We start from the raw sequence: 11875 nt of genomic DNA, 5'->3' as shown, positions 1-11875 counted from the left end.
GTTGCTTATTACAGATTCAGACTAACACGGCTACCCCTCTGATACTTCTGTAATGTTCAGATCCTGCGGTGAGCTCAGTGAGGGTGGACCTCTGTGCTCAGATGGAGTCCCATTTCATGTAAAAATAGGAGCTAATGACATATCTATTTAGTGTAATATTTCTGTCTTGGTTAATGTTACCTGCTTTATAGGACTGATTGAGATGACCCTTGACTGTCCTACCTTTTGCTTAGCTTTGTAGTCTGGAAGTATAACTTTTGAAAGCTTGTCTGAATGATAAATTAGTGGGTGAAAAAGGGTTAGAGTTGTTCTCTGGACTATGTATAGTTCCATAGGCTCAGATGTTTAATACTTTCTCAATATCAGTTTAAAAGCTGGTGCAAACCCATCTAACAAGGTTTCTTGAGCCCAATCTAACTTCCATTAAAGTAAATAAAAAAAATCAGCCACTGACTTAAATGTGCATTGGGGAAGGGGGGGAAACAGGTCCATATTAGCCTACAGCTACTAAAAAAGTAACAGCAAAATGGGAATAAATCAGATTCTAAAATTTGTCCTCAGAAATCTAAGGGCTCTACAGAATACTTTTGACAAATGGTTCTATTCCCCTCTTAATATCTGTGTGATTCTTCTCAATGTTATATATTTTCATGGAGGATACTCTAAATTTGAATAGGAACAATTAGGAATAACTTTCGCAAAGTTATCAACATTTTTGTTTTCGTCCGCATGAAGCTTCTTGGGTAAGAGTTTATCATCGATTTGAGGTTACTGCTTGCTGGGGAGAGCTGACAGCTAAATTTAGACACCCTAAACAGACTTGTATAACTTTTCTTTCTAAATCTGAGGGAAGAATAGTGTTGTGTAAGGTTTTTGTTCTGCCCCCTGGAATTTCACAATAAACCTATTACATCCTACTTCCCCTTTAATTACTAAATAGGCCAGTCCTCTTCAAAGAGCCAAGTACAATGCCTAGCTCAAAGAGCTAATTCTAAGAATCCTAGGGTCTTTTAATTTACAGCTAATCTAGCTCAGAATTTGTACCTATCTGTGCTTATTTCACCATCTTTAAAATGGGGATACTATTTCTTAGCATGTGAGGTATTGTGAAACATCACTCATTAATCTTCTTTAAGCATTTTTAGAACCTTAGATGAGAGGTTGCATGTGCAACCTTAAGTTTGTCATTTCCTGACTTTTGAATGCTTCATTTTGTAATCTTAACATTGTAATTCCACAGTTAAAACAAACAACCATGGAGCTATTAATAGAGTACCTGAAGCATGCTATTTTCAGACTCATTTTGGATGTAGTGTCAGTGTACAAGGTTCTAAAGTGCAGGTCAGCCATTTGTCTGTTGGACAGCAAATAATATTAAATGTCTAAAGTTGTTTTTGGTTATTCTTGGTTCCTGGACAACATACTTTCCTAGTCTTAATACTTTAATTACACATAATGTAGAGGTATCATGAGGATTCAAATGTTCATATTTTTTACATTGCTTTTAACAAGTAAAGTGCATTGTAATTGCTAAGTTTTGTACTAATCCAGATCTTTCCAGCATGGGTTGGGGATGCTTCTGAGATAGCATACACAATCACCTATTGTGGCCATTTAAGGAACGGTGTTAATGTCCCCTGGGTTGGAAGGATGAGGCTCAAAACCAAAGTTCTTGAAGGCTGTGGTAAGGCAGGGGAAAATGAAAGTATCTTAAGTGTCCTTTATTAGAGCCCTGCAGATGTCCTAGAAAAATCAATACAAGAACTGGTTGTACTAGATCAGATATTCCCCCCAGACAACTCCCCCCCAAGACTGCTTTTGAAGCTAAATTAAGTTTTTGAGGAGGTAATTTCATAGTTTCCTTTCTAACAAAAAGCAGATGTGTAAAAAGAAAAAACATCATGAGAGGGCCAGAGAAAGAAATGAGTGAACAAAACACGGTGGAAGATTCAAAACAACTCAACGGGATGTAATTTAAGCCACTAAGGAATGCACACTGAGTATTCAATGTAAAATATTTGCACTGTCAGGGTCCATAATGAAGGCTTAGTTATCAAGAGAACCTTGTTCAGGTTGTGCTGCTGTGTTGTGACCGAGCTTTTATGCTGTATCTGGTGCTTTATGCTGAGTTTTTAAATGTTAATGTTTGTTTGAGAGAGAGATCTCTGGAATATTAGAACAAAAGAATTGAACATCTGTTTCAAAAGATCTGTGTAGGTTAGGAAGTACAACTGAGGGCAGAAAAAAATCTGCCACTGAACACATTTTATGTTCTGTGGGAGGGTTGATATTTAAATCTGGCAGTTTAACTGAGCTGTTATCACTATTCATACATCTGTTTGTTTGCATCTTTGGTGTTAATTATTGTGTGATGCTAAAGTTTGTGTGTAGTTACTCGCTGTTTATGGATTTGAGAATTTGGCGTAAACGTTGTGTTGTGTGCTTATGTGAAATGTTCACTGATGCTCATAGGAAATTGTCTTAGAATTCTTTAGCCCAGCTTTTCCTACTATTTTTATTAGATATGATTGACACAACTACAAGCTTAATATTTGAGTGGCTTTTTTATAGCATTAAACATTGCCTTTTGTTAGAGACATGCTTGGGTCTGAGTGGGAAAAAAAACAGTTCTGACAGACACAGAGGGATAAAATGGTTGGATCAAATCCAAGTTCCTTTTAAAAAAATATTCTGGTTTCTGTTTTTCAGAGCTTCTTTATTACTTTTGAATTTTCCTTAATGATGCTTTGTTATATTCCAGGCTGTTCTTTCTTTCTCTCACAAATAACTTGCATTAGTGCAATGCCAAGGTTCCACATTTACAGTTATAAATTAGGAATTGCAAAAATTAGCAGTTTCATGGCAACGCTGACTTTTCCACAAAGCATGTATGGGCAATCTGGGTGGCATCAGGTTTTGTCTTTCTCTGCATCCTAAGAAAAAATATGGTATCAAACAATCTCAAAGGGTATGTCTACACTGCAATAAAAGATTCGTGGCCCAGCCGTGGCTGGCCCAGGTCAGCTGAGTTGGACTGCAGGGCTGTACAATTACAGTCTAGGCGTTCGGGCTCAGGCTGTGGCCCAGCCTCAGAGACTCCGCAAGGGGGGAGGATCTCAGAGCCCGAGGCCCAGTTTGAGCCCAAATGTCTACACTGCAATTTTATAGCCCAAGCCCAGAGAGTCTGAGTCACCTGATCCGGGCTCTAAGACTTGGTGTTGTAGTGTAGACATACTCCTGGAAAGGTTTACAACAGAGAGTATCCTTGGTTCACAGGCATCACTCAAACCTCTGCCTTTTCTTCCTAGAAACTAAACATAAACAGGTTCCACAGCCATTGAGTGACTAAAACAAAAGTAGGACCCATGCTTCTCAGTATGTGAAAAATATGAGTGCTTCTCCAGATAAGCTGGATATCTGTGGTCTTCCAGATACTGGTGTATATTCGGGTATTTTTCTTAGGCCTTGTCTACACTTACGGGGGGTTCGAAGTGCGGTGATTGATGCATTGGTGGTTGATTTAGCGGGTCTAGTGAAGTATAGCCTAAAATTCACTAGAATTAACATAAATCCCTCCAGACCTCTGCTTATTTGAAAAAAAAAAAATTCTTGGAAAAAATTGTTCCTATAAGTCCCTCCCATTGCTCCCCATCTCCAAAACTGACCCTCCTTTTTGCCACATACAGACTCATCTCCTGGGAGTAGGGTTGCCAACTTTCTAATAGCTGAAAACCGGACACCCCTGCCCCATCCCCTGCCCTGCCTCTTCTCCTAAGGCCCTGCCTCGGCCCCTCCTCTTTCCCCCGAGACCCTGCCCCTGCTCACTTCTCTCCCACTCTCCCTCTATTCTCGCTTCCCCCTCCCCCGGGACTCATCTGCCATCTACAGAGCCAGGCTGGGAGGAGCGGATGCGGAGCCTGCCCAATCGGGGCACAGCGGTCAGGTTTTGGCTCAGAAAAGGAGTGAGGGGCTGGGACGGGGGCAATAGGGGCACAGTGGGGCAGGAGGGGGTGTTGGTCCCCAGAGCAAGGGGATGAGGCAGGTGCAATCAGGGCACAGGCTGGTGGGATTAATAGGATCCCGCTGGGCAGCGGTGCCGGTATCTACCTCTCCACCGAAGGCTTGAGCTGTGGATTTGGGAGCCAGTTCTCTCCATCAGCAGCTGGGAAGCTCCTCCAGGCAGCAGCTGCTGCTCGTCCTGCCCTCTCAGCAGGGAGGCTGATTGCGGTTACTCCAATAACTGGACTTTTAATGTCTGGTCAGCAGTACTGACTGGACATTGCCAGGTCCAGAAGCGGCGGAAGTTCCCTAAAATTGGAGGGGCCACTGGTGTCCGAACTGTGGCCTGGCCCCCCGTGCTGCCCCTTCCTGTGAGGCCGCACCCGCATGTCACCCCTTCCTCCAAGGCCGCACCTCCCCGCCCCCGCTCGCTCCTCTCCACTCCTTCCCCACTTTTGCTCACCCTTATGGCTGGTAAAAAGTGGGAGGGCTATGCTTTTAAGTGATGGGACCATGACCCCTTGGCCCCCCGTTCCAGCACCCCTGCCAGTTCCCCTTTTCGACTGGATTCCTGGCAACCCTACCTGGGAGCTTAGTGGCTCCCTCCCCTACCTGGATACACCTCTCAGCTGCAGATAGCTGCTCACATTTCTGCCAACCATTTCATGCCCAGACAGTAGCATGTGTGTGTGGAAGGGGAGGGAGAAGCACACTTCCTCTTTCCAAGGATGGTGTGCTGGTATGTGCTTCCTGGGAATCTCTAGGGGCAATTCTAAGTCAGCCTGTTGACTTCAGCTGCTGCACGGACCTTTTGCATCCTTTCTAATGTGCTTGACTACATCGGGTGCAGTCATCGGGTGCAAACTATGGCATGCATATGGTATCACAGGGATAGACTGGTGGTGCCACGAGCCCTTCCAAATATATCCAGTGAATGGTAATTGCTCAAACGTTATGGAGAGTAAACATGTTATATGTTGTCCAGCAAAGAGGCAGCATCTGGCATTGCAATGCTTAGTGCACAGGTTGCATAATTTGAAATGATGGAGTTGAAGAACTACTTCAACACAGTTGACTAATATTTTCAGTTCTGGTACCTGAAAAGCCGCCGTCTCTATTGCCTCTGTTGGGCACTGGTACCTTAGGTATAAGGCAATTCAAAACAAAAGACGATGAATTTTTTGTGGAATAAGCTACATTCAATATTTATTTTTCATACCTTTTCTGAACATAATGACACACACAAGATAGACATTAACACCACAAATTGAGGTACTACACTTATTTTTAAGTTACTGTCAAGTATTGTGCAGCATTTTGCAGTAATTTCATTACTAAGAACCTGGAACAGCAAATTATTGTGTATCTTGTTACAGTGAAGTACAGAAATATTTCTAAATATAGAGCAGAGAGGAGATGCTTTTCTTGTAGGTAGGTCTTCAGATTGGAATATGACTTCAGTTAGGAAAATCCAGAAGGTCTTCAATTGCTTTGATGCTGGTACTCAGAAGAAAAAAAATACCTTCAGTGCTGCTCTTGTACCAAGTACTTTGCTTCTGAAGTGCTAGCATTCCAGTGGAACATTGCCACTTCAACCCCTGAATGTCTGGAATCTGGCTACCGGAGGCCCCACGGCTTACCTTATTATGTTACCAGTCCTGTTAGTTAAGATTTACTGGGCATCTTTTGCCATCATTTCCTTCGTAAATGCCAGTGCTTCTGGAATTCCCTCGTTTTGGTGGTTTGCTCAAACCTGTGGTTTTGACGCCTCTATTGCGTGATGTATTGTTTATTTTGTTTTGCTTCACATGTCTGTTGTATGGTGGTGTGTAGTATGGTTCTTAGTCAGCAGTATAGAAGACAGGGCAGTGATGCCGATGCTACCGGATGTGCGACCTATTTCTTTTATTGTTTTAATTGTAAAAGTGTGTAGATGATATAGCAATAGGAGCCAGCACATCAAATAGATGAATGCTGCTTTTGCACAAAAGTTGGAGAGAGGACTTGCTGTAGAGAAGTTAGTCTGTGGTTTGGAGTGCTTGTCTGTTTTCTCAGCTGGTATCTTCTGACCAGCTGGTAGTAGTTATGGGCTGCCACATATCATTGTGAATTCTCTGCTTTTAAGTAATGAGTGCTATTTAATTTCTGTACATTTCTAGAAAACATGAAATACATTTGTTGTGTGGTAGATATATTAACTGTCTATTTTTATTTCAGGCTGAGGAATCTTGCAAATGTAATGGCTGGAAAAATCCTAACCCACCTCCTACTCCTCCCAGGGCAGATTTGCAGCAGACAATTGTCAGTCTTACTGAACCATGTCGCAGCTGTAGTCATGCACTGGGTAAGTATTTAGCTTCTCCTGGATTTGCAATCCATGTTCTTAGACCCTAGGTCATAATATGACATTTTCTGTTATTCCCAGACTAAAACTATGTTAAGATGGAGTTATGGTTGGGTGTATGGGTCCGGAATTTAGAGTAAAATACGGTAGAGATGTTGAAGTAATCTTAAAAACAAGTGCTACAATCCAGGAAATCCAGAATAAAGGTTAAACTTAAAAGAAATCCAGATATTTTAAGGTATGGAAATGCACAATTAGTTCACCAAACAACTTTAACTCTGCCATATAGTTATTTATTTAGTGTTTGCATAGTTGTCTAGCCAAGCGATGACATCTTTAGTGGCGTGATGCAGTTCTTGTAGGCCACCGCTGAACCTAGTCAGCAGGCATTCATCGACAATGTACGTCATCGTCTGTGTTGTGCCGCAGCTGCACAAAGGGCTGTCACGAAGGCCCCGGGAATACTGGTTGGCTGCACAGAGACCTTGCCTGATCCGGAACCTGTTCAACAGGGACCATTGGCGACGGGGCAGGTCAAAACCAGGCAGGCAGATTGTGGGGTTGGCGACAAGGGACTCGTTGGGGATTATAATAGATACCATTCCTCTTGCCAGAGTGTTTCCACCCTAACATCCTGGCATGGCGGATAAGACCATAATGGGCGATGTGACGGTAAAAGTACAGCTGGTGGTTTAAAAAGGTCATTGTGCAGCGGCAGGCTTGAGTTGGCGCATACTTTCTCCAGTAACTTGCCAGTGGCAACCTCTTGTCTGATATGAGGAGGAGCAATATTGCTCAGAACTGGAAGCCATGGAGTGGAGTCGGACGCAGGGTGCCGAAGATGATACGCATGGTGGCATGTAACTGCATATCCACCAGTTTGGTGTGTGACAATAGACTCCAAACTGATGTGCAGGACTCCGCCACCAAATATGAGGTGGCAAGAGCTGACGTCCGCAAAGTTGGAGCACGAGCACCCCATGACGAACCTGCCAGTTTGCTAAGAAGAATGTTGTGCATCTTAACTTTAGCTGCTGTCTTCTTCTGGTGGGCATGGTAACTCAGTGTGCGGTCTAAGGTCACACCTAGATAAACCGGTTCTACTTCATGCTTCACCTTCTGACCATTCAGATAAACATTCAGTTCTCGGGTTGCGCTGGCGTGATGAAGATGGAACAAACTGGAGACTGTTTTTATGACCCTTGGCTGGAGGCGCCAAGTCTTACAGTAGTCAGCTAACTTTATCGTGTCCCGGTTTAAGGTGGCATCAAGCTCGTGAAACGTCCGGGCCTTGGTACCACAACAGATGTCGTCTGCGTAAATGAACTTTCGTGACTCCGTTGTTGGCAGGTCATTGATGTAAAGGTTGAACAGGGTTGGTGAAAGGACAGAGCCCTGGAGTAACCCATTGCTCTGTCGTCTCCAAGCGCTCGTCTCCTCCCCCATATGGATTCTGAACTGCCTATCGCGGAGGAACAGTTCAACGACGCCTGTGACCCAAAGTAGCAGGACCCATGATACCTTCACGAGCAGGCCAGTGTGCCACACCGTATCGTACGCCGCTGTTAGAGCGATGAAAACAGTGCCTGTTTTCAAGTTTCTCTGGAAGCCATTTTCAACAAATGTGGTCAGTGCGAGCACTTGGTCGCATGTGCTACAGCCTTGGTGAAAGCCGGCTTGGTTAGGGCTCAAAATTCTCTCTATGTTGGGTAATATGCACTGTAGGACCAAGCACTCCAGTGCCTTGAAGCACACCGACAGTAATGATATGCGACAATAGCTTGATGCTTGACTTGGGTCCTTTCCAGGCTTTAGGAGGCTAATGACTTTTGTGGTGCGCCATATCTTCGGTAGTCTACCTTCACTGATGACTTATAGTGAGACTATGCAATAATCATATGATTAAGATTAAGGCATTTTAGTGTTTGTAGTCCTAGATTAGATTTTTAAGGACAGATTTAGACCCTGCCTCCTCCATCCCCCATTGTCAATATTGTGGCTGATATCTGTGTTGTGGTTCTTCTGAAACTACAGCCTCATTTGGGGTCTGTCAATGCTACAGTTTCACCTCTGTCAAGTGACCTAGTTACAGCATGGTCGTCTCACAACATGGTTATTTTTGTAGTATAGATTAGACTCTGGACAGTGCTAAAGGTAAGAGTCCATGTACACTACAAAATGGAACTATGCTTGTACCATGTTGTGCGAAACTGTGTTGGAACCAGTCTTCCTGTATGGTTAAAGTTATTATATAAACAACCTCTGTGCTACAGAAAGGACTGTTTAACTCCATTGTGAAACATGGTTGTATCACAGCCAGGTTACAACATAATGATTCCTTACCAGTGTGGCCAGAAAAAACCCACCATGTGTCAGGGACAGTTTTAAACTTTGCGGCTACCTAAGCTAAAACATGATTACTTAACATGGTTATAGCGTAGTTTTTCTGACCATGAAGTCAAGAAGAAACTGTGCTAATAACAGTTGGGCCACAACAAATTTCAGAACTGTTTAAAATGAAACTTGCTTTGGTTGTATAGATATGGCCTGAAATTACAACTCAGTAAAATCAGCAATTTTGTTAAATTATGTAAAATCATCACAATAGGTGATTTTTAAAAAAGTAAACAGTGTACCTTTTGAGGGATTATTCACTACAGTATTTCTGTAGAAGATTTGTTTACCTCTCTGCTCTCCTTTTTGTGTGTTCTGTTGTTGTTTAACCTATTTCTGGGCTTTTCTTTATTCATTGCTATCATTTATGTTCAAAATCTCTTCTTTCATGCAAGAGAGGAATAACAAATGTATAGCAGCACATGAGTTCAGTATGTTTAGTGAGGCAATTCATTTAACTTCTCAACGTGTAGCATATTTTCACTGCCTCTGGGATATGCAGTTAGATTAATTTATGTTATGAAACCCTTTCACACCGTGCCCTTGGGATACTGAAGGCATTTCTTCACTGCTGCCTAATCCTGTTAGGTGCTGAGCCCTTAACGCCGCATCTTCGGTAGGATTTGAAGGTGCTCACCTCCTTTCAGAAGAGCTCAGCGCTTCTGAGGATCTGACTCTTTGTGAAAATCTTCGGTCACTTATTAATTTGGGAATCAGGAATAGCAGTACATTGTTATTTTGAATAAACATTATGGACCAAATCTGGTGCAGTGTTTCTATTTCATTACTGCCACAGTGAAGAAAGATGAAGCCCTGTCATCTTCCCAGCTGCAACTAACGAGGATGATGCTTTGTTCGGAATAACGAGTGCCACCTACCACTCGGTTGTACCTAATGTGGAAAAGTGAACATTGTTCAGAAATATTTCTCAAGACATTTTTCCTATTGTTCTCACCCTGATCAGCATGTTTCCCTCTTGAATTCTTTTAAAACCTGAAAGGTCGTGAGGTATCCCTATTTCAGCTGCTTCCCCAGCACTATATTCTCTCTTTCTAAGTGAGTTCTGAAACATAACCACAGACACTCCCTAGGTTACACAAACCCGATTTACGGAAATCCGGATTTACGGAAAAAGTTCCATAAGGTTTTTGTTTTTGTTTTTGCGTAATTGTTGGAGATACGTTCCCGACTTACGCAAAATTTGACTTATGCAAGGCGTTCCGGAACAGAATGCTTGCGTAAGTCGGGGAGCTTCTGTATGCAGAAATTTCTCTACTGTTCTAGGAAATGTGGTGTTGGCTTTTTGTGCTTATATTTTTTCAGCAATGTTGCCCAGGCATCAATGCACAGTAGGCTCTTCCCCACTCAGGACTTGTCTATATTCAGTTTCACTGGCTTAATTAAAGGTTTAGTTAATCAGATGCAAAAGACTGTGGATGCTTATATCATCTTAAATTAGTCTTATTTCTGTCTATTTTATGGGTTTGTCTACATGCACTTTCACAGAAATAACTAAAGTGACATAAATTCACACTTTTTGTTATTTTGGTGAAAGTCCATGTGTGGATCTTCTTATTTTAGATTGTTCCTTAAATGGATTTAGCATAATCTGAACTAAGAGTGTTGTGTTGTGATAATTGGGCCTACAAATTTACCCTAATTAAACACTCCGTTGTAAAAAGTATATGAAAGTTCTTAAGATGTTACGATAACCTATAATAACAAATGCTGATGGAAAGTAAGTGAAGTCACTTTCAATAGTGAACATAGGCGCCAACTCCGTGGGTGCTCCGGGGCTGAAGCACCCACAGGGAAAAATTAGTGGGTGCTCCTCACCCACTGGCAGCCAAGCTCCCCCCTCCTTGCTGCCTCCTCCCCCCCCCCAGCACGCCCCGTCCCCGCATCTCCCAGCGCTTCCCGCACTCCCCCCCCCCGCTGCTTAACAGCTGTTTGGCGGCGCTTAGGACTTTCCGAGAGGGCAGGGGAGGAGCGGGGATGTGGCGGGCTCAGGGGAGGAGGCGGAGAAGAGGCAGGGCAGGGTCGGGGACTTGGGGAAGGAGGTGGAATGGGGGCGGGAAGGGGGCGGGGCTGAGGTGGGAAAAGGCGGGGTGGGCAGGGACTTTGGGGAAAGGGTGGAATGGGAGTGGGGTGAGGGCAGTGCAGGGGTGGGAAGAGGCGGGCCAGCGGCGGTGCCAGGGGTGGGTGGGGGGTTTGAGCACCCACCAGGCGGAGGGGAAGTCGGCGCCTATGATAGTGAATGTTATAAACAGGTGCAATAGAACCAAACAGACTAAATTAGTCTAAACAAAAGGGCCTACTGATATGGTTCAAGAACTGTATTAAAATCATGCTTGGTAAAAACAGAAGATGTAAAACCAGAGAAGATTGGTGTGCTGGATATTGGGCCTAATTGGTGGATAAAATAAAGAGGGGGTGGGCTATTTCACCCCTCTCTCTCTTTGTGGATCCTTAAAGAAAGAGACTTTGGGGGGGGGGAAATGAGAAAAACAGACGTTGGCTACTGGAGTGAGCTTCACTATCATGGCTGCCGCAGGGCCGCCCGGGGGAGGGGCAAGTGGGGCAATTTGCCTCAGGCCCCACAGGGGCCCCCACGAGAATGTCGGAGGCTCCCCCCCGCCTCCACCTTCCCCCATCCCCCAGCGCCTCAGCGTGCCGTGTCCAGGAGCGGCCCTGGACAGCGCTGCAGCGATGTGGCTTGGGCGGGGCCTGAGGTCCTCCCACTCGGAGCTGCGTGGTAAGGGGGCGGGGCTGTAAGCCCCGGCGGGCCGAGCGGCAGGAGCTCCTGGATGCAGCTTGCTGAGGCTCTGGGAGAGGGGGTAAGCGGCATGGTAAGCCCCTCTGAGCCGGGCACCCCCCGACCCATCCCCCCCCAGCTCCGAGCCCAGCCCCTTTGAACCGGGCACCCCCCGACCCCATTCCCCCTCCCCATCCCGACCCCCAGCTCCAAGCCCAGCCCCTCTGAGCTGGGCACCCCCCGACCCCATCCCCCCAGCTCCGAGCCCAGCCCCTCTGAGCCGGACACCCCCCGATCCCTTCCCCCCGCCCCCCCAGCCCTGACCCCCAGCTCCGAGCCCAGCCCCTGTGAACCGGACACTCCCCTGACCCCATCCCCCCCCC

General features: G+C 45.0%; 1 protein-coding gene across 1 annotated transcript in view; it reads left to right on the top strand.

The window, feature by feature from the left end:
• Window positions 1-729: 729 nt before the first annotated feature.
• KAT2B (lysine acetyltransferase 2B) overlaps window positions 730-11875 on the top strand; it is a 54954-nt gene continuing 43808 nt past the window's right edge. Inside the window, exons 1-2 of the mRNA XM_024197360.3 lie at window positions 730-743; window positions 6159-6343. Coding sequence (XP_024053128.1) covers window positions 730-743; window positions 6159-6343 — 199 coding nt within the window. The remainder of the gene's footprint in view (window positions 744-6158; window positions 6344-11875) is intronic.

The sequence above is a fragment of the Terrapene carolina genome, unplaced genomic scaffold, assembly GCF_002925995.2.
Source record: "Terrapene carolina triunguis isolate 2854851 unplaced genomic scaffold, T_m_triunguis-2.0 Scaffold84, whole genome shotgun sequence".
Classification (NCBI taxonomy): Eukaryota; Metazoa; Chordata; order Testudines; family Emydidae; genus Terrapene; species Terrapene triunguis.
This window is presented reverse-complemented; position numbering and strand designations above follow the sequence as displayed.